Source organism: Enhydra lutris, unplaced genomic scaffold (genome assembly GCF_002288905.1).
Source record: "Enhydra lutris kenyoni isolate GAN:26980312 unplaced genomic scaffold, ASM228890v2 scaffoldscaffold55, whole genome shotgun sequence".
Classification (NCBI taxonomy): Eukaryota; Metazoa; Chordata; class Mammalia; order Carnivora; family Mustelidae; genus Enhydra; species Enhydra lutris.
The window spans coordinates 15487236-15512808 of record NW_019154139.1 but is presented as its reverse complement, the minus strand read 5'-3'; the positions used below and the strand labels follow the sequence as shown (position 1 = coordinate 15512808).

Sequence of the window (25573 nt, the reverse complement as noted above, 5' to 3'; positions counted from 1 at the left end):
AAGCTCCCCAAAGGCAGGGATTTGTCTCTTTTCTTCATAAAACAATGCCTGACACAAGTAATAAATAATTACTGAATCAAGCTAAAGTTAGGAATTTACATCTTTTGGAGGAAGTCTTTTGGAGATCTGAAGGTTCATTTAAGTAAGTTCTCAGCCATAAAGAAAAGATATGTGACCCCCAAATAAAGAAGATATATTTGAACCAGGAAGATTTGTTAATGGCTATAGGTCTCCATGTAGCATTATCATGTTCTTCATTGTCATTTGGTATTAAATTATGTTTAGTCCAATGATTGATACAGGACTGTATTTTTAGATTGCCTCCCCTCCCCCACAACTAACAAGGCTTTAATCAGGGCATTAAGGAGTTCTAAATAGGCATTGCTTTTGAATCTGCATATCAGGAGGGGGCTGGGAGCATGAGTAGGAGGATGTCATGTCCCAGTGATTAATGATCTCTAGGAAGCTGAAAAGGGGAGAGTAATATACACAGTATTTCTACCCCCTGGAGTAGGAATGCAAACACCATTGTGCGGATCTGTGCATAGTCACTGACTTCCTGGTAGCTGGAGAATTTCATACACTCTTCTACCACAAATAAAACTGTCAGAGAAGTGACAGAGCTCAAAAAGCGGGCCTTCCTTACTTAAAAAGAATAGCTCAAACACAGTGAGCCAGAAAATTAATTTTGTAGTTGTTTGGAAACCCAGTTGTTTAATAAGAAAAGTGAAAATGGGAACTTTCCTTGAAAAGCCTAAAACCTCCAAATATTTGTTGAATCAAACTCTACATTTGGTTTCTTAAATTTACCAGATTCCTAGAAACTGCTTATTTTAAATGAATTTAAAGGAAAACATTCCTTTGTAATGAAATGCAATGCTTTAAACTTTTCAGTGTGGTCTCTGGTGCATTTAGAGAATCAAACTATCAATGGACTTCAGTGCCTATTGCCTTATGTGTTGAAAAAAAATCCTAACATTTCAAAATGGTTTATACAGTTGTAGAAAGTAATTCTATGGTAGAGTTCTTTTGTTTTATTTGTTTTCATCCCCAGTGAATCTGTGATATTTAATAACAGTTTCCAAATGCTTAAGTCAGAAGTGAAACATTTTTAAGTCTAGATAAGGAACTACAGAGGTTTGCAAAAATTTTTTAAAAGAAAGTTTGTGGGGAAAGCATTGTATTTCAACCAATTGTGATTTTTTTTCCTGTGAATAACCAAAATTAGGGCCATCGTTTAACAGGTAGTAATCACAGCAGCAGCAACAGATTTTTCATGGGGACCATCAAATAACTTGTATTCTGCCAGGACTCATTCATCCATAGGACTTGTTATTTTTGCTTGTGGCTCAGATTGTTTTGATACCTTTTACATTACTACTCATTGTTCTGCACTGTCTAATTTTTAACCTTTGATTTCTTATAAATATTTTTCCATGATATAAAAAGAAAGGAAGGAAATACTCATTCTTGGAAAAATGAGGTCTACACTTCAGACTGAGAGAAAGAAAACAAATGTATATATTATTTCTGTTTTGTTGTTGCTTACTTTGTTTTATTTTTGAGGGTACCATTATAATCTAAATTAAAAAGAACTACTATGGTCTAAATTAAGACAGCATCAGATAGATTAAGCCCTGAGTTTGGTTTCCAAGTGGTTAGACTTCTCCATTGCATTTGCAAGAGTTTATTTTTAGTCAGGATGTGGTTATTTTTAGATCTGCTTCTCTGTCACTAGGAAATGTAATGCCTGTCTTTCCATTGTTGTTTATCAGGAAGTTCTGAGGCACAGGCTTAGGAGATCCAGTTAGCAGAGAACACCACCTCCTTTTAGATGAAAGAATGTGAAATAATGCCTGAAGGAAGATCTGTTAATTGAGAACATATCTAATTTTAAAATTATTAGTGTCACTTTAATCTCTTACACACTGAGCAACAGAACAAGATTTTTAAGGAATACCAAAAACACAAGGTTTGGGTTCCCCCTACTGGTGTGCATCCCAGGTGCCTGTGTTAACAACATAGCAGAAAGGCCTACGGGATAAAGATTTGAAATGGCTATGTTGGGCTCTTTTAAAGAGACCTGGTGATGAGAAAAGGAGAAAAAGCACCATTACCCATTTTCTGCTAATGTCTTTTTAAAAATGGGATGATCTAAAAATTGTATTTTTTATGTCCAGAAAGAACAAAACTTAATCCTATAATATTTGGTTTTTAATGTTGTTGCCTGGGATAAGCTGCTTATATACAGCTTCTCAAATGCTTTATGTTATAATCTAAGGAATAATAAAACACCAGTGGCTCCACAAAAGGATTTAAAACCCCAAGGAAAAAATATAAAGCTAGCATTGTGTCATAGTAAAATTAAAGAGCTGGTGTTAAAGCTAATTCCTATTTTAGCATTTCAGAAAGTGACATGACATCATGTGATTGTGTGTGTCCATTTAACATCTGTTCTTTCTAATTTGTCATATGTGTATTTAAAACAGTTCTCTTTATTTTCTGTCTCTTAGTCAGTAAATGCCAAGTAATATTAAAGGCTTGTTTTGAAAAAGAAAAATTTTAATTGACTCCTAGAAGTCATTTCTGAACTTCTTCTTATGTTTGCATTTTAAAAGACTATTCAATGAAATTAAAATATTGTATTTTTAAATTGCTTTTCAGCAATGCAGTCAACCTTTTAAGCAATGTTCCGGTCTCTTGTTTGGATGTTCTCATTTGTCCATTAACCCATGAAGAAACAGCCCAAGAGGCAACGACACTAGATGAACTGCCCAGTGATAAAACGGCTGAGAAAGAAACTGTTTTGAAAAAGAATACCATGGTATACAATGGTATGAATATGGAAGCCATTCACGTTTTACTCAATTTTATGGAGAAGAGAATAGACAAGGTAAGACTGATAAAATGGGAGGCCTTGGGAAGATGTTTCTAAAGAATGTAAATGTGCCATATATGCAGACATCACAAGGACATGATTTTTAAATATAAGCTTTTTTAAGTAGCTGATGTTTTACCTAATTATATCCTAGAAATCATTTTATTACAGTATATAATTAATTGCAAAAACCAAATTTATTTGCTTAAAGCCAAAAATTTTGTTGATCCAAGACTAAAACTATGACTGGTGCCTGAAAGTGAAGGAAAAATTAATTACTTTTCCATGTAGGTATTTTGTAAGACCTAGAAGTAAAAATTATCCCCCAAAAAAACTTGATGATAAATTCTTTCCATAATACCAAAAGGCTATCTTTTAAAAAAATCATCAACTTTTCATTTGCTGTGAGTTGCTTATTTTCTTATCTCTCACTTGCTTTTTCAGGTTAATTATATTAAAAGGTAGCAAGGTAGTGTGGGTGGGTCATCAAAACCTTTGATTCATTTAAGCCCAATGTAGGAAAATCCAGGGAGGATAAAAACAGACATTAAGGGGCGCCTGGGTGGCTCAGTGGGTTAAAGCCTCTGCCTTTGGCTCAGGTCATGATCCCAGGGTCCTGGGATCAAGCCCCGCATCCAGCTCTCTGCTCAGCGGGGAGCCTGCTTCCTCCTTTCTCTTTACCTGCCTCTCTGCCTACTTGTGATCTCTGTCTGTCAAATAAATAAATAAATAATCTTAAAAAAAAAACCAGACATTAATAAACATGAAGTTAAGTGATGGAATGGAAGCTTATGTTGCTTTAATAACATAAACTGTCTCTCCCTCGAAAAAGGAGTATTAACATGCTCAGTTATACAGAGGAAAGTAATACTGTTAGAAACTAATACAGTATGTCTGGTTTTCTTTATAGGGAAGCAGCTATAGAGAAGGTCTAACTCCAGTTCTCAGCTTATTAACAGAATGTTCCCGAGCCCATCGAAACATCAGAAAATTTCTCAAAGATCAGGTAACTGCTTAATGCAAATTACACCTCATAGTTAATCTTCTTATATGTGGCTTTTAAAAGTAGAATTAATGAGTTGCATTCTTTCATAATGGTTTTCTTTCATAAAATCAGAAACTCCGAAAAGTTAGTTTTAATCTTTGAAATCTTCATAATCCAGAAAAACGTGACCCTTTGTATTTTTCTGAGTCATTCATTCATTTATTCAACAAACATTTTAGATCTACTTTGTGCTGTCTTCTAAGCACTGAAAGATGACGTCTTTGCCTTGTAGAGTTTACCTTACAATGGCAGAACAAAAAGGAAATGAATATATATATGTTATAATGGCATGTAGAGATGTGTTCTAAAAAAAGAAGGAGAAGGGGAGACTTAGGGGACTAGGGAGGGCCTCTGTGAGAAAATGACATTTGAGCAGAAACTTTGATAAGAAAAGGATCTCTGAGAAAACCTGGAAGAGGAATGTAAAGAGAACAAGATCAAAGTCCCTGAGGTGAGAGGATGGTTTGGTGTGCTTACGGAAGAGCAAGGAGGTTAGACCAAACTGGCAAGGAGAGTGGTAGATGAAGTTAAAAAAAGGTAAGTAAGAACCAGATGCCTAAGGTTGTATAGGACTTTTGATGCCCTTCTAAGTGAGATGGGAAAGCACTGAACCATTTTGAGAAGGGGAATTAGATGAAGGGGACGCCATTTATATTTTAAAATACTCTGGCTGCTATATATAGGATAGACTAGGAGGATGTGAGTGGATGCAAGGAGGCCAGTTGAAAAGAGAGCTGATGGTGAAGGTTTGGGGTAGGATGGTAGAGTTCATGGTAAGAATTCTTTCCATCTGCCGTTATGATTTATCTTTGTCTCCCCTTCTATCTTAATGGGTGAGTTTTCCCTGCTTTCTTCTGTGACCAGCCTCTGCACTTGTGTCCTGGATTCCTTTCCTTCTCGTCTTCTCAGGAACTTTTCTCCTGCGTTTATTTCCTCTCTTTTTGAATTAATCTTTTTTTTTTTTTTTTTTAATGTGCTAGGTCATTTCTGCCTTCACCCAAACACACCTTCCATCTTAAAAACAAAACAAAAAACCTTCCCTCAATTACACTTCTCAAGTTGCCTCCCCATCACTCTGCTCTTCTTAGTGCAATGTTCCTCAAAAGAGTTTTCCATACTCTATTCTTTTTACTCGTCTTTCTCTCCTGAACCCACCGAAATTAGGCTTTCATGCTTTCCACCCTACTGCAAAGGTGCTCATCAAAATTCGTCAACCCAATATTGCCAAATCTGATAGCTCTCAAATATTTTTTTAATGCATTCCCCCAGTGCATTTTGATGTAACTGACTATTCTGTCCTTCTTGAAATACTTTCTTCCCTTGGTTTCTAGGACACAATGGGGGAACCTCTTTGCAATGTCTGAGTGCCCCAAGACAATGTTGTCTTTGTCTCCACTCCCACTTCCCTGGTGATCTCATTCAGCAGTCATGGTTTTGAAAATCATCTATATGCTGTTGACTCCCAAATTTATATTTCCAGCCCTGACCTGTCCCTTCAGCTCCAGACTAATGTAACAAACTGCCTACTCATCTCCTCCCCTTAGATGTATAGTAGAGGTCTTTAACATATGCCAAAACTAAGCTCTTGATTTCCCACCCCTTCACCCTGTTTCTTTCCTTCTTCCATATTTCAGTATATGGTCCCATCATTCACCCCACTGCTCTTTTTCTGCCACATAGAATTTCCCTTGTTCAATGAACCAGCTTCATTTTACCCCTTTATGTTTATGGTCAAGATTTAGTAAGCGTCTTACTATATGGGAGGCACACTAGTAGATACCGCTGGTAAGGAGAGATGAGAAAGTGGAGACTCTTTCTTTGAGGAGTTTACAGTTCACTAGAAGAAGAGAGGAGTGCAGTGAAAACATGAATAATCATTTAAATCTAATGAAATAGTTAATGAATTAAGGTAATTTCCAGTTTGATTATTTTAAGACATTCTACCATGACTAGGAATACTTGGTAAAGAATAATGAATGAAAAATATTTTGTTTTCTGTATTTTAGCTTTTTTTCATAGGAGATCCTATGAAATTCAACTGAACTGTTTAGATTTTGCTTTCTCTGCCCAAGATAGCCCCCCAAAAAACCTGTTTCTTAACAACTTTGTATGAAGGCCTTGGGCCACATATTATGTGGACACAAAGATTATAAGACCCACTTTTTGTCCTCAAAGAAGCACTACAGTATAAAGAGATGAAACATGACAAGTAAAGATGACTAAGATATAAGACACACACAAAAAAATCAACTTTCCTTCTGAGAAAGATGCAGTCTAAACTGTAATGATTAAGAAAGGCAGAATATGTGGCGCCGGGATGGCTCAGTGGGTTAAGCCTCTGCCTTCGGCTCAGGTCATGGTCTCAGGGTCCTGGGATGGAGCCTTGCATTGGGCTCTCTGCTCAGCAGGTAGCCTGCTTCCCCCTCTCTCTCTGCCTGCCTCTCTGCCTACTTGTGATCTCTCTCTCTCTGTCAAAGAAAGAAAGGCAGAATGTAAAGTAACAGATGATTAACTTTGGTAATAGTATAAATAGAACAAATAATATAAATAGCTAATTAATTATTACACCCTGTAGTTAATACCTGATTAAATCCAACTCACGCATACCCAGAGGAAATTGGTCTTAAGTATTTAGACAGGTGGAAAGAGAATGTGGTAGAAGTTACTGACCCAGGTTGGATTAGTCTGGAGAGGCGCTTACAGAAGAGACGAGATTTTGTGGATTTGAAAGAGGAAATGGACAAGATTTGTCAAAGAAAAGAAAAAAATTTGTTGGAGGGTAATATTTGGGAGAAAATAGAATGAGTCCATACAAATGCAGATTGTCTGGGAGTAATATATAAGAATAAAAGCAACAAACTTCTATTTAAAAAAAAACTTGTTTCTAAGAAACCCAAAACACAGCTAACAAAACTTTGGGGTGATAACCTTTGTTAATAGATTCTTTACTCTGGAACAGTAGGCACATACTACATGCAGTCCCTTGTTCGATATCTCATTCTTCAATATATTCAGTATATAGAGACCATATAAAACTCGGTATGGTTGGCTGAATCTTTACTGTGCAGTGACTTTGTACTTACAGAGCACAGAAATCATGGTGCTCTACTATTAGAAATATGGCTTCTGTAAACACTTTGAGTAGATTATTCAGTTTTCTGAGGTTTAGTTGCCATTTGTGTTCACAGCACCTTCAGTACCTCCTGATACATGGTAGGCACTCAATATAGAAGGAGAGAGGAAAGTCAGTTGAGTGGATTAAATAAAATGATATAAACATGAAGGGTCTGGCACGGTAAATTATTATTTGACTTGGTTTTTATCTCCATTTCCTCTCATAGTGCCTAGCTTATAGAAGGTGCTTTTAAAAAGATTCTGAGGGGTGCCTGGCTTCCTCAGTCAGTAGAGCATATGACTTGATCTCAGGGTTGTAAATTCAAGCCCCACGTTGGGTGTAGAGATTACTTAAAACCTTAAAAAAAAAAAATCTGAATCCATTCCTCCTTCAGTCAACAAATATTTATTAAACACCTGTAGTATGCCATGAACTGAGAAGAATAAACAAAACAAAGACATCCCTGCCCCCTTGGCACTGACTCTTGTGGAAGAAGGGCCAACGGTAAAGCAATATATACTGTGTCAGGTGGGGATGAGTGCTGTGAGGAAGGCTAAAACACTTAGAGGGGGTTGTGTACAAAAAAGAGAAGTCATATAGGGTGGTCAAGGTTAGTCATATAGGGTGGTCAGGAAATGTTATCCTATAAGTAACATTTGAACACAGACCTGAAGTTAGGGAATGAGCCATGCAAGTTTCTAGAGAAAGAGTTTCTGGGCAGAGGGAGCAGCAAATGCAAAGACCATGAGACAGGAAAGTGGATGGTGTGTGTAAGGAGTTCCATGGAGGTCTGTGTGGCTGTAGCAGTGTGGGCCAGAACTGTAGAAATAAAGTTAGAAAAAGAGCAGGAAGCTGGATTATGTGAAACCTAAGGAGTTGTAAGGACATTGTTTTTCACTGTAAGATGAGAAGCACTAGGAACTAGAAGACTTTGAGAACAGAAATGACATGATCAGACTTTCAGAGGCTCTCTAGCTGCTTTGTAGAGGATAAATCACGGAAGAACTGGGATGGAAGCAGAGAGCACTGGGAGGTTGTGGTAATAACCAGTTTGGGTGAGACATATCAGTAACTTGGATATGATAATATTAGAGGAGGCAGTGAGAAGTGGCGGAATTATGGATATATTTCAGAGGTAGAAACAATATAATTTACTGGTGGATTGGGTATGGGGTGTGAAAGAAAAAAGGCTATTTCCAAGATGTTTGTACTAAACAGTTGGAAAAATAGACTTACCACTTAATGCGATGGAAAACTAAGAAGGAACAGCTTTGGTGGGAGCATGGAAGATTTGTGTTTAGGACATGCTAAATTTGAGAGGCCTATAAAAGTCTGGAAGTCAGTAAAGAAATCAAGATAGAAATATAATTTAGGGAGTTCTCAGTGTAGACCATCTAATGCCATAAAACTGGATGAGATCACCAGTAGATTCAGTGAAAATAGTGAAGAACATTGCCCAAGAGCTCAACCCTTGACTATTCCAATACTTAGAAAACAAGGGGAGAAAAAGAATTGGCAGAAGAGGCTGAGATGAAGCAACCAGTTGAGATAGGAGGAGACCCCGAAGAGGGAGGGGTCTGGGTGGATGAATTGAGTGAGCGAGTGAGCAGAAAAACAGACAAACCAAGAAGTGTCCTAAGCCCTCTGCAGATCACAATCAATAAAATAGGGATAGTGATATTACTACCTCCTTTGCAAGTGTACTGTGGAGACCGATTATACAGAATGTATGTATATCTCTATTATAGCAACTAGCACCTAGAAAATATTCAATAATGAATAGCCATTTTTTATTATAAAATAAGGAAACCTAAGTACAGACTTTTTCTTTCTTTTTTTTTTTTTTTTTTTTTTTTTTCCGTAAATACTGAAAATGCTACAGGAATTACAAGAAGCGGAAAAATCAATAGGAGTCAAAGTTTTAAGGAAGGCCCGGTGGAAGAAGGAGAACCTTGACCCTGGTTTTAAAGTGGATTTTGATAGAGGCAGGCAAAGGCATTCCAGATGCTTTGATGATTAAAAATTCCAAATGAATCAGAGTATTTCATGGTGGTACAGTGAAGGGATGTTTCTCTTCAAATGAAATTTCATTACAACCATGAAATCACTTTAGTTTTTTTTGTTTTGTCTTATTTGGAAGCAAAGCTATTTAGTTTTTAAAAGCTTTTTCCATTCTTACAAACCTGAGCTCATAGACATTATAAGACTGACCAGTTGCATGGTACCATCCTCACTTACTCTAGGACCCCACAACTGATGATGGTTTTTGCATTTCTGCCATTAGGTTTTACCACCATTGAGGGATGTGACAAATCGACCTGAAGTTGGCTCAACTGTGAGAAATAAGCTGGTGCGCCTCATGACACATGTTGACCTTGGAGTCAAGCAAATTGCTGCTGAATTCCTTTTTGTCCTTTGCAAAGAGAGAGGTAGGTTAAACTCTCTTTGCTCTCTACGCTTTTATTTTTCAGAGGGAATTTGAGAAATCTTTCTGTTCATAGTGGCCATCTCATTCCACTCTTTTCAGAGCTTACTCTTATCTTCTATTAGAGGGCCTGAGGATATATTAAAAATTAATCATTTAAAAACATTTTCTATATGCTTCTGTGCAAACACACTCACATTAAACTTTGCCTTCTGTATCCTTACCCCACGCTTCCTAATCTTGTGAGTCAGGACCTGGAGTCATAATGAAAAATCTGCTTAAGTAATTCAGGTACTACTATTTTTTTTTTTTTTTAAGATTTTATTTTTATAAGTAATCTCACTCAGTGTGGGGCTTGAACTCACAACCCTGAGATCAAGTGTTGCACGCCCTTGAATGCACCAACTGAGCCAGCCAGGTCCCCCAGGGTGCTGATACTTTATAACCAGACACAGCCCTGGGTTAGTTCCCCTTTTTAATTCCTCTTGGAATTAAAGCTATAGGAGTTATGGTTTCTTCACTGTTATTTTATCAGTAGATAATTATTTGATGTGAGCTACATAACATAATATGGAAGTGAAAAAAGGAAGATGGAAAATGCAAAGAATGCCAAAGATACATTCCTTACCCTTGAGATAAGGATAAGATAGCAGTAGAGAGAAATTTTAAAACAACTATACCACAGTGTAATAAACACCATTATAAAGTGACTGTCTTCTGAGATAACATCTAATAATTTCAGATATTTTTTTTTAATTATATGGGCTATTTCCCCTGCAAAAGCAGGTTCTTCAAACAAGGAACTTCAAGATACCCAGATATTTTTACCTATTTTTTTCTTTAGCTCCTAGTTTTATAAATGTACTGGTATGAAAATCCCATCTAAGCAGATTTTATATTCCACTTTTTTAAAGTACCTCTGTTTCGTGAGACAGAATTTGGAGGTAGAAAACTCACTTCTCTCAAAATCTTAAGTTAGTTTAATTCTTTTTTTTTTTTACCCAGCTTTATTGAGGTATTATTGACAAGAAAAGTTGTATGTATTTAAAGTATATTATACAACATGATGATTTGGTACATGTATACATTGTGAAGTGATTAACACCGGTTAAGATATCTACCACCTCACAGTTACTTATTGGTTTTTTTGTGTGTGTGGTGAGAACGCTGAAGACTGATCTTAGCAAATTTCAAGTGTAGATAGAATAGTATTAACTATAGTTAATAATATTAACTATAACCATGCTAGTTAACCGTGCTAGACATTGGATCCTCAGAACTTACTATAACTGAAGGCTTACAGCATTTGATCAGCAGCTCCTCATTTCCCCCATCCCCGACCACCACTCTACTCTCTGTTTCCAGGAGTTTAATTTTTTTTTTTTTAAAAGATTACACATTTAAGTGAGATCATACAGTATTAGTGTTTCTCTGGCTTTTTCACTTAGCATAATGTTCTCTAGGTTCATCCTTGTTGTAGCAAATAGCAAGATTTCCTTCTCTGTCATGGCTGAAATAAATAAATACACACACACATATCTCCTTTATCCATTCATCTGTCAGTGGACTCTGCTTTTTTCCATATCTTGGCTATTATGAATAATGCTTTAGTGAACATGGGACTGTAGACATCTCTTGGGAATAAAGACTTCATTTGCTTCAGATATATACCCAAAAGTCTGATTGCTTGATTATATTGTAGTTGTTTCTAATTTTTTGAGTAGCCTCTGTGCTGTTTTTCATAGTAGCTGGACCAATTTGTATTCCCGTCAGTGGTGCGTAAGTGTTCCCTTTTTGCCACGTCTTTGCCAACACTTACCATCTCTTATCTTTTTGGTAAAAGCTGTCCTAACAGGTGTGAGGTGATCTGTCATTATAGTTTTGATTTGCGTCTTCCTAATGATTAGGGGTGTTGAGCCTTTTCACAAAAATACCTGTTGGTCGTTTGTATGTCTTTTTTGAAAAAAACGTCTTTACAGGCTTTTTGTCCATTTTTTAATAGAATTATTTGGGGTCTTTGCTGTTGAGTTGTATCCACAGAATTCTTAAACTTTATTTTCTGACTTTATTTCCACTTCAGTTCCTGTTAAGATGGTATATTAACAACATAATTTGATCAATATAATAATAATGATAATAAACACAACTATTATGTATGGGGGTGTCATGTTCCAAACATTCTATGCCATAAGCTCATTTATTTCTCATAAGGACCCTCCAGTGTCATAAATGAATTAACCTGGCACTTTCAGTAATTTATTCAAGGTCACACAATTGCTTGAGGGCTAAAGCCCAAATTTGAGTCCTCTTTCCATTCTGCCACATTTCCTTTTATAATAATTTTCACCAATTGTCCTCATATCTGCTCTTTTAAACAATTCAGTTCTTTCATGACTCTGAAAAAAGATTGATGTAGCATCTTGGAATTAAGTGACTGGTATAGTCATATGGTAATCTGTAAATACTGGCTGAATTGAATCAGTTTTTCCAAGATCAGAAATGAGCTGTTTGGGGCACCTCAGTGGGCTAAAGCCTCTGCCTTCGGCTCAGGTCATGATCCCAGGGTCCTGGGATCGAGTTCTGAGTCGGGCTCTCTGCTCAATGGGGAGCCTGCTTCCTGCTCTCTCTCTGCCTGTCTCTCTGCCTGTTTGTGATCTCTGTGAAATAGATAAATAAAATCTTTTTTTAAAAAATTAGAAAAAAAAGGAAAAAAAAGAAATGAGCTGTTTTTTAAAGTGTAATTATCTATGTATACATAAATCTAAATTACACACTGTATCTATCAGTCAAAAGAAGTTTATCAAAATATACACTAACATCTTATCCATTGTTACCTCTCACTAGGATGACTGGCGACTTTTTTTTAGTTCTGTGTATTTTATAATTTTTCTACAATGACCATTTCTTTCTTTTTTTTTTTTTTAAGATTTTATTTGTTTATTTGACAGAGATCACAAGTAGGCAGAGAGGCAGGCAGAGAGAGAGAGGGAAGCAGGCTCCCCGCAGAGCAGAGAGCCTGATGCGGGGCTTGATCCCAGGACCCTGGGATCATGACCTGAGCCGAAGGCAGAGGCTTTAACCCACTGAGCCACCCAGATGCCCCTACAATGACCATTTCTTGTTTACTTTTAAAAATTTTTTAAAGAGAAAACTAAAATTTATTTCTTCTATAATTACATATCTAAATACATAAATTAACATATCTAAATATAGTCACTTTACATTTAATGTGTCAGTGTGATAGTAAATATGGCATATGCATTTATAAATGAATTTGCTCTCTGTTTCTCATTTGAAAGGATTACTTTTGTTCCCTCTTAGTCTATTTGAGGTTTTTATAATCCTAACTTTGAGCCCAAAGCCAACCCATATTAGCAGAAGTATATCATTTTCATTTGACCTTGAATAATTCTATATATACTCATCCACTTTTCCTTCCAGTTTGATTTTAAGTTTAGTAGATATATTCTTCTGGAATAAAAATTTACCTATTTAACAAAAAAACAACTTCTGAGCTAGAGCCAGGGAATACAGAGGTATAAAGATAAACAAGGTCTCTGCTCTCCTATTCCTTTCTTACCAAGGGTTACCAACTCATATGCCTACAAGTGCCAAGTTGGTAATAAAAATGGACCGGACATAAGAAGATAAATGAAAACTGACACTTATCTCATTGCTGGGAAGGCAGCGGGTTGGGAGTAGGGGAACAAGGGGATGGTGCAGAATTGGAGAGAGGACATCGCTGCTACTTAGCTCCAATTGATTGTTACCATGAAGGAACATATGGCCAACGTTACCAAATCTTGCAGGTTTTTCAAGAGAAGCCAGGGCTCTGAATTTTTACATAAAATCTCCCAGTTTTTAAATGCTGTCAACGTATTCTAATTTAAAACCATCTAGCCAAAAAAGAAAGAAAGAAAGAAAAGTTTGTAGTCTACATTCAACTTGTAAGTCATTAGATTTTGGAGTTAGCGTTAGGTTTGGAGGGAAACTCTATTAAAATGAGATTAATTCCAAATAATTCATCAGTGTTGAACTTCCCTTTTAAGGACGTTCAAAGCTAAGCTTGAAGGTGAAGATACCACAATCAAGGCTCAAGAGTCACGTCACACTAAGTGGAAACAGCAAACAGCAATCAAATTAGGTTAGGGATGCAGAGACTAAATGAAGAATGAAAACTGAAATGGTACAAGATACAAAGGGCAAAATTTCATGGCAGACTTGGCACAGAAAGAGTAATTCAGGTGTCTTAAATACCCATCTATGCCAGGCTAAAACTGTAACCCCAGTGGACAGTGGCCCACGGGTTAACTTGTACTCATGCCTACCAACTTGTGTTGAGCCAAATCTAAACTTGTATTACCTGCTCTGCAAATTGTATACTTTCTCCAGGGTGCCTAAACAGAGGCCTTATATCATCTAATAAAAGAAAGTAATTTATAATACAATCCTCCCCCTGTTAACACATTCATTAATTCCCAGCATGTGCTAGGCACTGTGGTTGGGGCTGAAGCACACAGAGAAATAAGGCTGGAACACCTCAGCACATAGCCCCGCAACTGCGAGCTTGCTCTCGTCTCCTTTATTTCAGTCTCCCATGTAGAAGTGTCAGTTTAGCTTGAAGCTAACATCTCTTGCCTGCTGATCTTTTCATCTTCTTGGAAAGCAGTTACCTTCTATTCTTTTGTTAACTCTCCCTATGTGTTTTCCTCAACCTATATACATCTCCATGTCACTGTCCTTCACATCTTAGCATCTTGAAAGATTAGTCTGGTTTTCCTCTTAGTATCCTTACTAGCCACTCAGGCTTCAACTTGCTGCAAGTTAGGCTTTCCACCGTCAATCCCTCCCTTCCAGACCCCCCTGGAAGTGTTCTTCATAAGCACACAAGGTAACCAAAGTTCATAAGCAATGGATTTTTTTTTTTTTTTGGTCTTTATCTTACTGTTGACCACTCTCTGTCTCCGCGCTACCAAGCACTCCTAGATTGCCTCTGACCTTTCTTTCTAGTCTTACCAACTGTCTTTGCCCACACTTAATTGCCAGTGTTCCCTAGAGTTCTCATCTGACCCCTGTTCTCCCTTTCCATTGTTTCCTGAGTCATCTCATCCTCTCCCTTGGCTTCTGCTTCAGCCTATTTGCTGGGGATTCCCAAATCTGTGTATCTCTTAATAAACTTAAAATATTCATAGCCCTCTGTTTCTGGTCAGGTTTTCTTCAGTCTGTCTCCCACATGGCCAACAGAGGGATTCTTCTAAAATACAGTCTTGTCATGACCACCCTGTAGAACTGTCAGTGACTTCCTGACACCTGGTAAAATCCAAATTTTATTAGATACTAACTTCATGGCCTGCCTCTGTATTCTAAATTCGATTTGCTATTATATACTTTCTGCTTAGTCATGCTAAATTTTTTATTCTTGCCTAATTATACTTTACCATTTCTTGGCATTATCTCCACGACTTAGCAGATGCCATTCCCTTTGCATGGAATATCTTTGTTAGTATGGTGAGCTTTATTCTTGAAGATCAGCTTAAGTATCTTCTCTGTGAAGACTTGTCTCATCATAGAGGCAGAGTTAATCATTCTCTCTTCCTTGTACCATTTTTACTTAAGTTTGTTTTTAGTGCTTTTGACGTTTGCTATGTTCTCACTCTCAGTTAATGTCTAGAATGCAAGTTCAACGAATTGAGTTTCTTTAGGTCAGAGATCATGTCTTCTTCATCTTTGGATTCCTAATTTTAACAAAGTACCTTACAGATGGTTATAAAAAAGTAAACCTTTCTGCTGTCTGAATGGAGTATAGTGACTATATCATCTTGTGGATCTCTCCATATCAAGGAATAATCAGTACACTATAAGAGAGAAATGACAGCCTGAAAGAGGGAATGACTGGGTAGTGTGGACACAGCCAGAGAAAGTCTTCACAGAGAAATGGGAAACAGCCTTGGTATTTATAAGAAAGAGACTAATTCAAGAAGAGAAGAATCCACGATGCCACAGAGGCCAGAAAATGAAGAATCCATAGCCTTTGTGGCAGATCTTAAAGGTTTTATCCACGAAGGTGATAACACCATATTTTTGCTTTACAAAGATCTATGAGGCAGTTATATGGAACGAGGAATAAAAGGATGTGAGACTAGAAATAGGGAGACTAATTAGAGGAAGTTGCTAGTGTAAAATTTCCAAAAGTAGCAGTATTTGGAAGGAAAAGGATTATAAAATCTCTATAACAGAGAAAAGGGAATGGTCTCTGGGTAGAATCTGGCTCTGCCACTCTGTCCTTGGTAAACAGCAGAACTTCTTTTTGTTTTCATGATAGAGTGTGATAAGACCCACATTTGTGTAAGCAATTATATCATAACTACCAGTGCATGTCTAACTGCAGTGTACTCCTGTGGTTGTTTTCCTCTGTTCATAGTGCCCTCTGGCATCTTGATAATGGTGAAATATTTTATGCAGCTGTCTGACTGAATGCTGATTTGTCTCATTTCTGTAGCAGTTTTACAAAACTAACTGCATGGTTGATTACTGGGACAAAAAAATAAATATTTTTATATTGTTTCTTTTTGGGTTTTTTTTTTTAAGATTTTATTTATGTATTTATTTGACAAAGAGAGAGCACAAGAAGGCAGAGCAGCAGGCAGAGAGAGAGGGAAAAGCAGGCTCTGTGCTGAGCAGGGAGCCTGATGTGGGGCTCAATCCCGGGACCCTGGGATCATAACCTGAGCTGAAGGCAGATGCTTAACAGCCTGAGCCACCCAGTGCTCTGTTTCTTTTTGTTTTTAAGGGCCACCCGGAAAACCTTTCCTTGCCTTAGCAACTCATTTTAACATCTAAATTCAGTCCATTTTCCTTTTACTACCTTCCCAATACTGAACAGGATATCGTACAATACATTTGAAAATAGTTAAAAAGTAGCTCAAAACACTCCACCAAATAATGTCAGTCAGAACTTCACAAAGAAAATGTTTCTCACTGTGAAAATTTCATAATCCATTTGTCTCCCTACCCCAACCCCCATTTTTTAAGTATTTTATCCTATTAACAGAAGTTTGATTTTAAAACTATTGCCTATAGCCTTACCTGTTTTAAAGGCAAAGTGTGTCTTAAATAGCCTTTGTAACCCAAACTGTCACAGAGTTGACACGTTTGTTCCTGTGAATGAACAGTAAGCATTATTTTCATGAAAGTGCTAGGTGTTTTTTACTATTAACTAGCTTCCAGGAGGATTGTCTGATTAAGAAAGCAGATTATTTAATATTCTGTGTACTTCTTTTTAATGTATTTTGGCCTTTCATAAACTCTGCATTCTTCAACTATTTTAATGTTTAGCCATTGAGGTGGTTATTTATATTTTATGTCTTTTTTATTATTGTTATTTTTTAAGTATATTCATATCTCAACTTAGACATTTGCAGTTTTAGTGAATTTTTTTCCTGGAACTTCTAAACCTCTTTATTTATTAAAAAAAAAATAAGCCTTATCAGTGGGGTGCTTGGGTGGCTCAGTTGGTTAAGCATCTGCCTTCAGCTCAGGTCACAGTCCCAGGGTCCTGGAATCGAGCCCCACATCTGGCTCCCTGCCCAGCAGGGTGCCTGCTTCTCCCTCTGCCTGCCATTCCCCCTGCTTGTACACACACTCTCTCTCTCTGTCGAATAAATAAATAAAATCTTTTTTTTAAAAAGGGCTTATCAAAAATGCTTCAGTGAGAGTATCAGTGCCATGTGCGTTCTGATTTATGATTCTTCGCCTCACTGACTTTGTGTCTGACCATGTCATTAAAGTCATGTCTGGGGGCACCTGGGTGGCTTAGTCAGTCAAGTGTCTGCCTTAGGCTCAAGTCATGATCTCAGGGTCCTGGGATCAAGCCCCACATCAGGCTTCCTACTCAGCAGGGAGCCTGCTTCTCCCTCTCCCTCTCCTCCTCTTCCCACTTATGTGCCCTCTCTCTCCCTCTCAAATAAATAAAAATAAATCTTTAAAGTCATGTCTAATCTCCATGAATATTAAAAATATCTGTATGCACTAGATATTCACTTCTCTAATTATCCATTAAGAATTCATTAATTTAGGTAAGCCTTCCCAGTCTTGAAGAGGCACTGAGAGTAAGAGGGAGCATATTCAGATTTATTCCAAGGGCTTTCAAAGTATATCACACTGACCCCTCATTAAATTCTAATATGATTCTATCTAGCATCTACTGAGAATTATTACCAAAGAGACAGCAGTTACCAATAGGTTTTAAGGTAGAAAATGGTTGAAAGAGAATAAACTTTAATCTACTTTATTATTTAATCCATGTTTCCTTTTGCACAGATTCACCAATTTGCCATATCCTTTGAAAGTAGGACTTCCTTTTATTTGTCCCCAAAGTACCTATTTTCAGTGTCAAGGAAGGTACCCTCTAGTTCAAGAACTTGAAAATTTTAATGAACAATTCACTCCTGGACTATTCATCCTATCAATGCCTTTAATGATTTCATACTCTGATCACATATATCCCCTTTCCCTACCCTATTTCCCTATCTGCTGCCCCTTTCAGACCCCAAAGTCACTTTAATTGCCCTTCTCTGAATCTTCTCCAGCTTTATTTTGTCTTTTTTGAGGTAAGTGCTCTGAATTACAACAGTATTTCAAGATGTAGGTTTTACCAAAACTTTATACATGAAAAACAATAGTGTTTCCTATAGTTGCCTTTAGGATGACATTTTATTGAAAGCCTTAAATAAAATTTTTATCTTTAGATTGAATATTTTAGTGTTTACCTTGAAACTGTATCTGAAGAAAAGGAAGTGCTCTTAAATAAAGCTAACAATTGTTTAGTATCTTCCTTAAAGGTTCTTACAAATCACACACACACAAAGAATTCCTGTAGTTTCCGGTTACCCTGCAGAAGTTTTATGTGTCTGCTTATCTTAGACTTATCACCTTGTACTGATGACAGGGTAATACTGACCTTTACCAAATGGTTCATTGGTCTGTTGCTATTGTTGTTGACTAAGAAGTCTACCGTGCTCAGTTTACCTAATATTACCAGGGAAAAAGAAAGAGTATTTACTGTGTGCCAGATACTTTTCTAAGCATTTTGCATGTATTAACCTGTGAAGTAGATTATTATTCCAATTCTCTAGACTAGAAAAAGTAGGGTACAGAGCTGTAAGATAACTTTCCCAAGTCAACCAGCTAGTAAGTGGTAGAACCAGTCAGTCTATAAATTTATAAATCCAATAAAATCCAGTCAGTCTAACTCCTGGACCTTACCTTTTCAGTGGGTATCATGCGCTTATGTACTATTGCTGACGTTTTGGAATAAGTAATGACTTACCTATCCTTTTTACAAACATCCTTAAGTTTTGTGATTTCTGGTACTCTTTCCCTACCATTCCTATGAAGGGTACAAGAAAGATTTTAGATAATGACTGTGTTGGTAAAATTCCAATCTGGGTTTCATTAATTCTAGTTTCTAGTCATGATTTCTCTAAAACTGGATAAAAAGCTTTGTGACCAGAAACTTAAAACACCACCCTTACCAACAGCATTGTGGTCACAGAGGCTCCACTCCTGCCACAAAGTATATTCCAAACAGCTCCACTTGACTTTCTGATACCTGAAAAAAGGCTTTTGGTCCTCAGAGCATGTAGGAGAATTTGTAGGTAGTTCAGTAAAACCTCTACCATACTTTGAAAACCTCTCAATTTTAAGGTTTACTGCCATGGTATGAATCTCCCAACTTCCCTGTGCTGGGGAATAGTCGGTAATGACAGTGAGCACCCACGGATTCCTCTAAATACCTCTTCTGTTTTTGCAGTGGACAGCCTGCTGAAATACACTGGCTATGGGAATGCTGCAGGACTGTTGGCGGCCAGGGGCCTCTTGGCTGGAGGAAGAGGCGATAACTGGTACTCAGAGGATGAGGACACAGACACTGAAGAATACAAAAATGCAAAACCAAAGTATAGTATCAAGTTTCTTTCCACCTCACTATGTCTGTGCCTTTGATTTGGTTATTTGCCTCTCACTTCCTTCGTCTCTCATTTTCCAAGTGTTTCTTTTCTTTTGTGGATTTGGAAGCTTTCCATTTAATAGTGTTTTTAGAGCAGTTTCATAGCTAGTGGCTTAAAGAGTGACTTCAAGTGATTGAGGAAGGATAATATTGCAAGAAATACTCTGCTGCATGCTCATGACCCTCTCTGAAGTATCTGGAGAGATGGTATTTTTAGATACATGCCATCATATACTTAAAAAGTATTATTGCCCACTTGTTGCTTTCTTTCCCATAAGGTTGAGATTTTATAGGGTATAACTAAGACCAAGTATTTAATTTGCTCATTTAATGCTTCAGTTTTTCTCAGAAATCTAAACATACGTTCCATGAATTCTGATCTTCCCTCTTGCATAAAAGCCATTATGAGTCAATAAAATGGTACCTTATTAGCAAAAGGAAAGAAGTGTAGCTCCACAGTAAATTTCAATCCAACACTTGGGTAATAGTCTTTTAACAGATGTGTTATTGCACTGAGGCAAACCAGAGACTCTTATCAAGTCTTCCCTGAATCAGTGCTTAGAAATCAAAGACACTAATTCTTCTCTTACCCCAAAACAGACCACCTCTACTTCCTTCTGTTTCCTCCCCATCCTTTTCGTCCCCTTCTTAACCCCCCATATCCCAGGTAAATTTCTTAGTTCCACTTATTGGAAGTTATATGAGCTCAATTTTCTCGTTTCCATTACTAAATGTTAAAAGGGTATGCCCTTTCCTTTTGGCATTACCAATGATGTTGACATGCTAGTTTTTCTACTGACATTTTCTAGCATGTAGTGAGGAACGTGGTAGTTGATGAAGGACAGAAAATCATTATCTTCAGAATTGGGCTTTTTTTTAAAGGATAAATTGTGCCCTGTTAACATGAAAGTACTAGGTTATCAGAAGGTAAAAGCAAAGATCATTTCCTAATTAGACAAGACTTATTTGGCCTGTATTCCTCGGCAAATTGGGCCTGGGTAAATAGCATTACTTTTAGTATTTCCAGTTCAGCCTCAGCAGGATCTTGTAGAGTGTGTCCTAGAAAAAAAAAGACTTTTGGGGAAAAAAAGCTAGCAGTGACTCTAAGCAATACATTCTTAAGACTGCCACCATTTAGATGCTATAAATCGGCAGCTCTGTCATCTAACTGAAGCTTAGATAGAGGAATCATACTTTAACCTTTCCCTAATTATAGAAGTCATCATTCTAATTAGTTACTAGCTCTTGACTTTTCTATTTCATAAGCTACATTTTCTTCAGTCTAGTATTTTCTCTCCCTCCATTTGAGACATTAAAGAATATCACTTGAGGTATACCTTCATATTTTTAAATGAAAGTAGAAATTACTTTAGGCATTCATTGTGTCCCAAGTTATGTGGACACGTCAACTAAGATTTAAAAAAAAAAAAAAAAACTCTTAAATACTCATGGGTGGTTGATGTCCTTACATCTCGGTGTGTATTGTTGATTTTGCTTGACAGATGACTTCTACCAGTGGTAATGATCACATATCTTATAAGCACCAGAATGCTACTATAACAAGAAATTGCTTGGAGAAAATATAAGAACATTGGGTCTCTCCTAATAGAATGGGAAATAGAAATGTGTTAGATTATAAAAGTGATGTTAGATTTCAGGAGAGCACCTTTTGTTTACACTGAGGGCCATGATGTTTGGTATTGTGATAGTCTTGGCTAGGAAGTTTCTATACTTAGACCCTATGACATTCCTAGTTGGAATTTTCATCAGCTTTGGACCTGGCCTATGTTGTTCATAGGAATGGCGTGTTAGTGTCATCAGAACAGTCACCATTGTGGAATCTTGTTGCTTCTTAAATTGCTCATGACAAATGTGAATGTGTTTCTCACACAGCATTACATCTTTCCCCTTCAGATATATTTGCACCTGTTTTTTCCTTACATCTTCCCTCTTTCAGGTGAAACACTAGCGGGATGTTTGTTAATTTAAAATACTTATTCATGGGGTGCCTGGCTGGCTCAGTTGTTGGAGCATGCGACTCTTGATCTCCAGGTTGTGAGTTCAAGCCCCATGTTGGGTGTGGAGCCTACTTTAAAAAAATGAAATGCTTATTCAATGGTCCTTGTGGAAGTAGTGGGAAACAAAGTACTTTACAAGCAAGAGAGCCCTTTGTGCTCTGGGGAGTGATCTATAACGCTCGAAGAACTTTTTCCCTAAAAATTACGAAAACTCTTTACCAATCTAGTCAAGCTTATAAACTCAGCCCTGAAAGAATTGCTTTTTCCCCTACTTTCTGATTACCCTTCACCATCAGTGTTCTCAAGATCACAGTATGCTTTTCTTATGATGCATTTATTCACAACAGTTGCTAGTATTGGCAGAAGCAGAGAAATTACCCTTTATCCAGTTGGCCCTAGTCCCGTTGTCAAAAATGTAAGTGGATTCTGATTGATGCACCAAGGTAACCTATAATCCTTTAGTGGAATCTGAAACCAACAATTGTGTGGAGCTTACATTCAGGCTATGGGAGACCGTTAATTTCACAACAATCTTTTTTGTGTCAAAGTAAGTGTATTTAATGGACTGGAAATGGCTTTCGCAATTAGCAGAAATATAGAATCAAGTTACATGCCACACAGGTTTTTGGTGTAAATCTAAGCCATGCTTGTTTAAAGTTTTCAGATAAACTTTGGTCCTGTATCAAAGAGAAAAATTTCTAAATTCTAACTTGTATACCAGTTTCTTTTGTGCCTCTGAGCATGGAGGCCCCTTGCCTGTATGGGTGGGTATGGGTACAGTATAACCGACTAGTGTGGTTTTGTACATCATCCCGAACAGCAGTCGAAAGACGTGTACTAATGACATTTGGCTCATTTTAGACCAGTGGCTGTCAGGCTGGGTGTATAGGAACCTAGGAGTTCAGAGAGTATCTTTAAAGGGCTGCTAAATGGAGGGCAGGAAGAGGGGACGGCCAAGGTGGGCAGAACTCCAGAACACCTACTTGGACTCTTCATACCCTACACTAGTTCATAATCACATACAGAAGCTTAAAATCATTGCAGAAGCAGCTCGGGTGTTTCCTTCTCAGCTGTATTTCTCTTAGGAGTAGCTGTGGCAGCGACTGTATAATTTCTCCAGCATGAGACAAGAGACTTTTTTTTCTTTGTCAAGATTTTGTTTTGTTGCTTTAAGTCTCTTTGTAATTGTCACCATATATTGAAGATGTACCCTCCAAGAAAACCTTTATTTTTAATATTTCTTGAAGTAAATGAATAAGGATGTGGTAACTTTCTACGGTTCTTTTTACTGTTTTGTTGGGGATCAAATATTCTGGGGAGTTTTTCCTGGAAAGACATTTCTAGCCTTATTTGCATAGGCTTTCCCACCCCATCTCCCCCCTATCCTGGTTCTGGGCTCACAAGTGCCTTTTCCTGGAAACCCTGATCCCTCTATTTTCAGAGGTTGCAGACTGTCCACCCAGAGGCTCGACTTAGCCCACAGTTAGCTGCTGCTTGGCTTGTTGGATCGTTGGTTATTTAGTTCTTGTGTTGTATCGTTGGTTATTTAGTTCTGTGTTTTTATTTTCTGTTTTACATAGTACTTCTTAATTAGTTGCCAACATTTAGAATTCAGATATTTCAGATGCAAATTTGGATTTCTGACTTCTTTTCAATAAGTTCTAATAACATTAAGCCTGCATTTTCACATGGCAGGCAACTGGCTGATGGAGCTGAGTGGCAGTGGTCCCCATCATACCAGGCATAATCTCCTCTGGTTTAACAGTGGATCCTTTTCATTCTTACCTGCTTAGCCCCTGTAGAGATTTGCCCTCCCAGGCCCTCCTTTAACCAGAATGGTTTGAGTAAAATTTAATCCCTACTTTTTAGAGACTGAAATTAACTTTAATATAGCTCGGAGAAATTTTAATAGCTTTTTTGTTAAGTGACCTAGTAGTACTGTTGATGTTGGCCAAGTGTAGCAACAATCTGAAAAGCAAAAGTCTTGAAATATATTTCAGGTTTTGCATATATATTCATAGGCCCAAACCTTTTTATGTCTTAATCCCTTCATCACCAGGTCCATAACTGTGGTCAGTTCATATAATGACCTTATATAATACAACATGTTCGATGATACTACAATGAGTTTAAATAATTCTTGTCACCTAACTGGAAGACGTATATAATCACAGAATTGGAATGCTGGAAAGATGGGGTAGGGGAGCAGACAGGGTGAGAAAATTACCCAGTGTAGTATCCGCCACAACTAGTGTACCTTAAACATCTTAAGACTCAGTCTTAGAACAAGATAAAACTAACCCTAGAATTTCAGTATCAAGATCCTAAAACCTACAAAATTAAGTCTTAGAACTATATTATCTGAGGTTCTATAAAGGTAGCAAGTGGATGTTCAACTGAAAATAATCTCTTTTATGAAACCTCACATCATTGTTACAGTGACTATTTGTTTTCCTCTCTGGGAAGGGAAACCAAAGGAGTCTTATTTGAAGTGGGGAGCAGGAGGGGAGACAATGTCCAAGTCTGCCTCCTGACCCCGAGCACATTGGCATTTTTCCTATGAGAGTGGTACAGTTTGGTGCCCTAACTTGTGTTTTCTGTGATATTGCGTACATTCTTCTGTGTACTGGGGGTGGGGGGTATTGCTTCAGTAAAGGATGATAAATTCTTACTCTGTAAGAATGAATTTCTGCCTATTGCTTTTATGCTCCTTGAGCAAAGGATTTTGTGACTTTAGTAGCTAATTTCAGAGCAAGCCATTAAATCATTTTAGCAGCAGAGGACTTGAGGTCAGCTTGTGGAAAATGGACGTCATTTCTATTAAGCCCTTAAAAGAACCAAAAAAAGAATCAAATGTGCCCTGATTCAGGAATTCATGTCCTGACTTTACATTGTGGATACAGCAGAGCTTACCAGTGCATCCTCCTGACACGTTTTACCCCTGAGGCAAATGATGGCTTGTGCTAATGTCGTTATAGAATACAGCAGTCTGGGGATCTGATTTCTTAAATCACTCCTCCATTGAACTTGAGAAGAGGAGCCTTCTCTCTAGAGACAAATCGAACGTGTTTTACATAGTTAATCCATCTACCTTCCGTTGTACTTCCTTCTAACGCCTGATTTCCTTTGTCTGCTTGGGAAGTAGTATGTGCTATAATAAGTACCTTTACTAATTTATTTATAAGACTCGTTGTTTTCTAATTTAGCATGTGGCAGAAAAGAAACCAGTGAAAACATTCTGTTGTTATAAGCCTAAGCAAATAATAGATGGGTGGTGGAGTTACATTTTCAGTGTGGCATCTGGATACATCTTTAAAAACGCTGTAGTTCTCTGAAGCCTTGTCTGGGTCCCCTTTGTTCTTGACTTTTGGGGACTCTGATGACCCCAGTTCAGTGTTGTTGTTTTTTTTTTTAATGACCACTAGCTAGAGGCCTTTTTCTCTTCTATTATGAGCACCTTAAAAAAAAAAAAAAAGAGGGAATAGTAGCACACAGTGAAGTGTCTGAGGTTGGCACTCTAGCCCTGTGTGGTTTTTAACCTCATTGTGTATCTGAATCAGCAGGAAAATAAAATACGTAGATTTAGTTGCTCTCAGTCGAGGCCTAAGCCTTTTCTTTAAAGTTTACCAAGTGATTCTAATGTGCAACCAAAGCTGAGAATGACTGACAAGCCTAGGAGTTTTCAAACTATGTCCCAGAGTTCCTAAAAGTGCCTCAGGGGCAAACTTAAAAGGAAACAAGTAAGTATAGACAAACAGGAGAGGCTTTAGGCCTCCACTCTGCTTGGCCACCCCATCCCCTCTTCTGCTTGAGTAGTTCCACTTTGTCTATTTTATATATGGGCTGTCTGTGTAGATTTCATTTGTTTCCAAAAAAGGCAGGGGGAGGTTGGTGGTGGATTCATTGCTCTGAAGGGAAAAAAAAAGTTTTTAAATCATAGCTGTAGGTGTAGGTCTTAAGGAGGACTGTTAAGACAGATGTTTTAGAGCTGGTTTTTGAGAATGCTGAGCACTGAGTCCTTCCACAAGAATCTGAATATAATGTGCCCTCTGAGGAATGTAGAAAAACAAAAGGAAATCTTTTAGT

The 25573-nt window shown here is 37.5% G+C and overlaps 1 protein-coding gene across 7 annotated transcripts in view; it reads left to right on the top strand.

Moving 5' to 3' along the window:
- Positions 1 to 25573, top strand: part of LOC111157569 (RIC8 guanine nucleotide exchange factor B) — a 97809-nt gene that overhangs the window by 55252 nt on the left and 16984 nt on the right. For all 7 annotated transcript variants that reach the window (XR_002641307.1, XR_002641308.1, XM_022519090.1 and 4 more), the window contains 4 exons: positions 2665 to 2893; positions 3789 to 3884; positions 9323 to 9467; positions 19275 to 19419. Coding sequence is in view for 5 of the 7 variants with exons in the window: in XM_022519090.1 (XP_022374798.1) it covers positions 2665 to 2893; positions 3789 to 3884; positions 9323 to 9467; positions 19275 to 19419 (615 nt within the window). In the remaining 2 variants the exon portion in view is untranslated. The remainder of the gene's footprint in view (positions 1 to 2664; positions 2894 to 3788; positions 3885 to 9322; positions 9468 to 19274; positions 19420 to 25573) is intronic.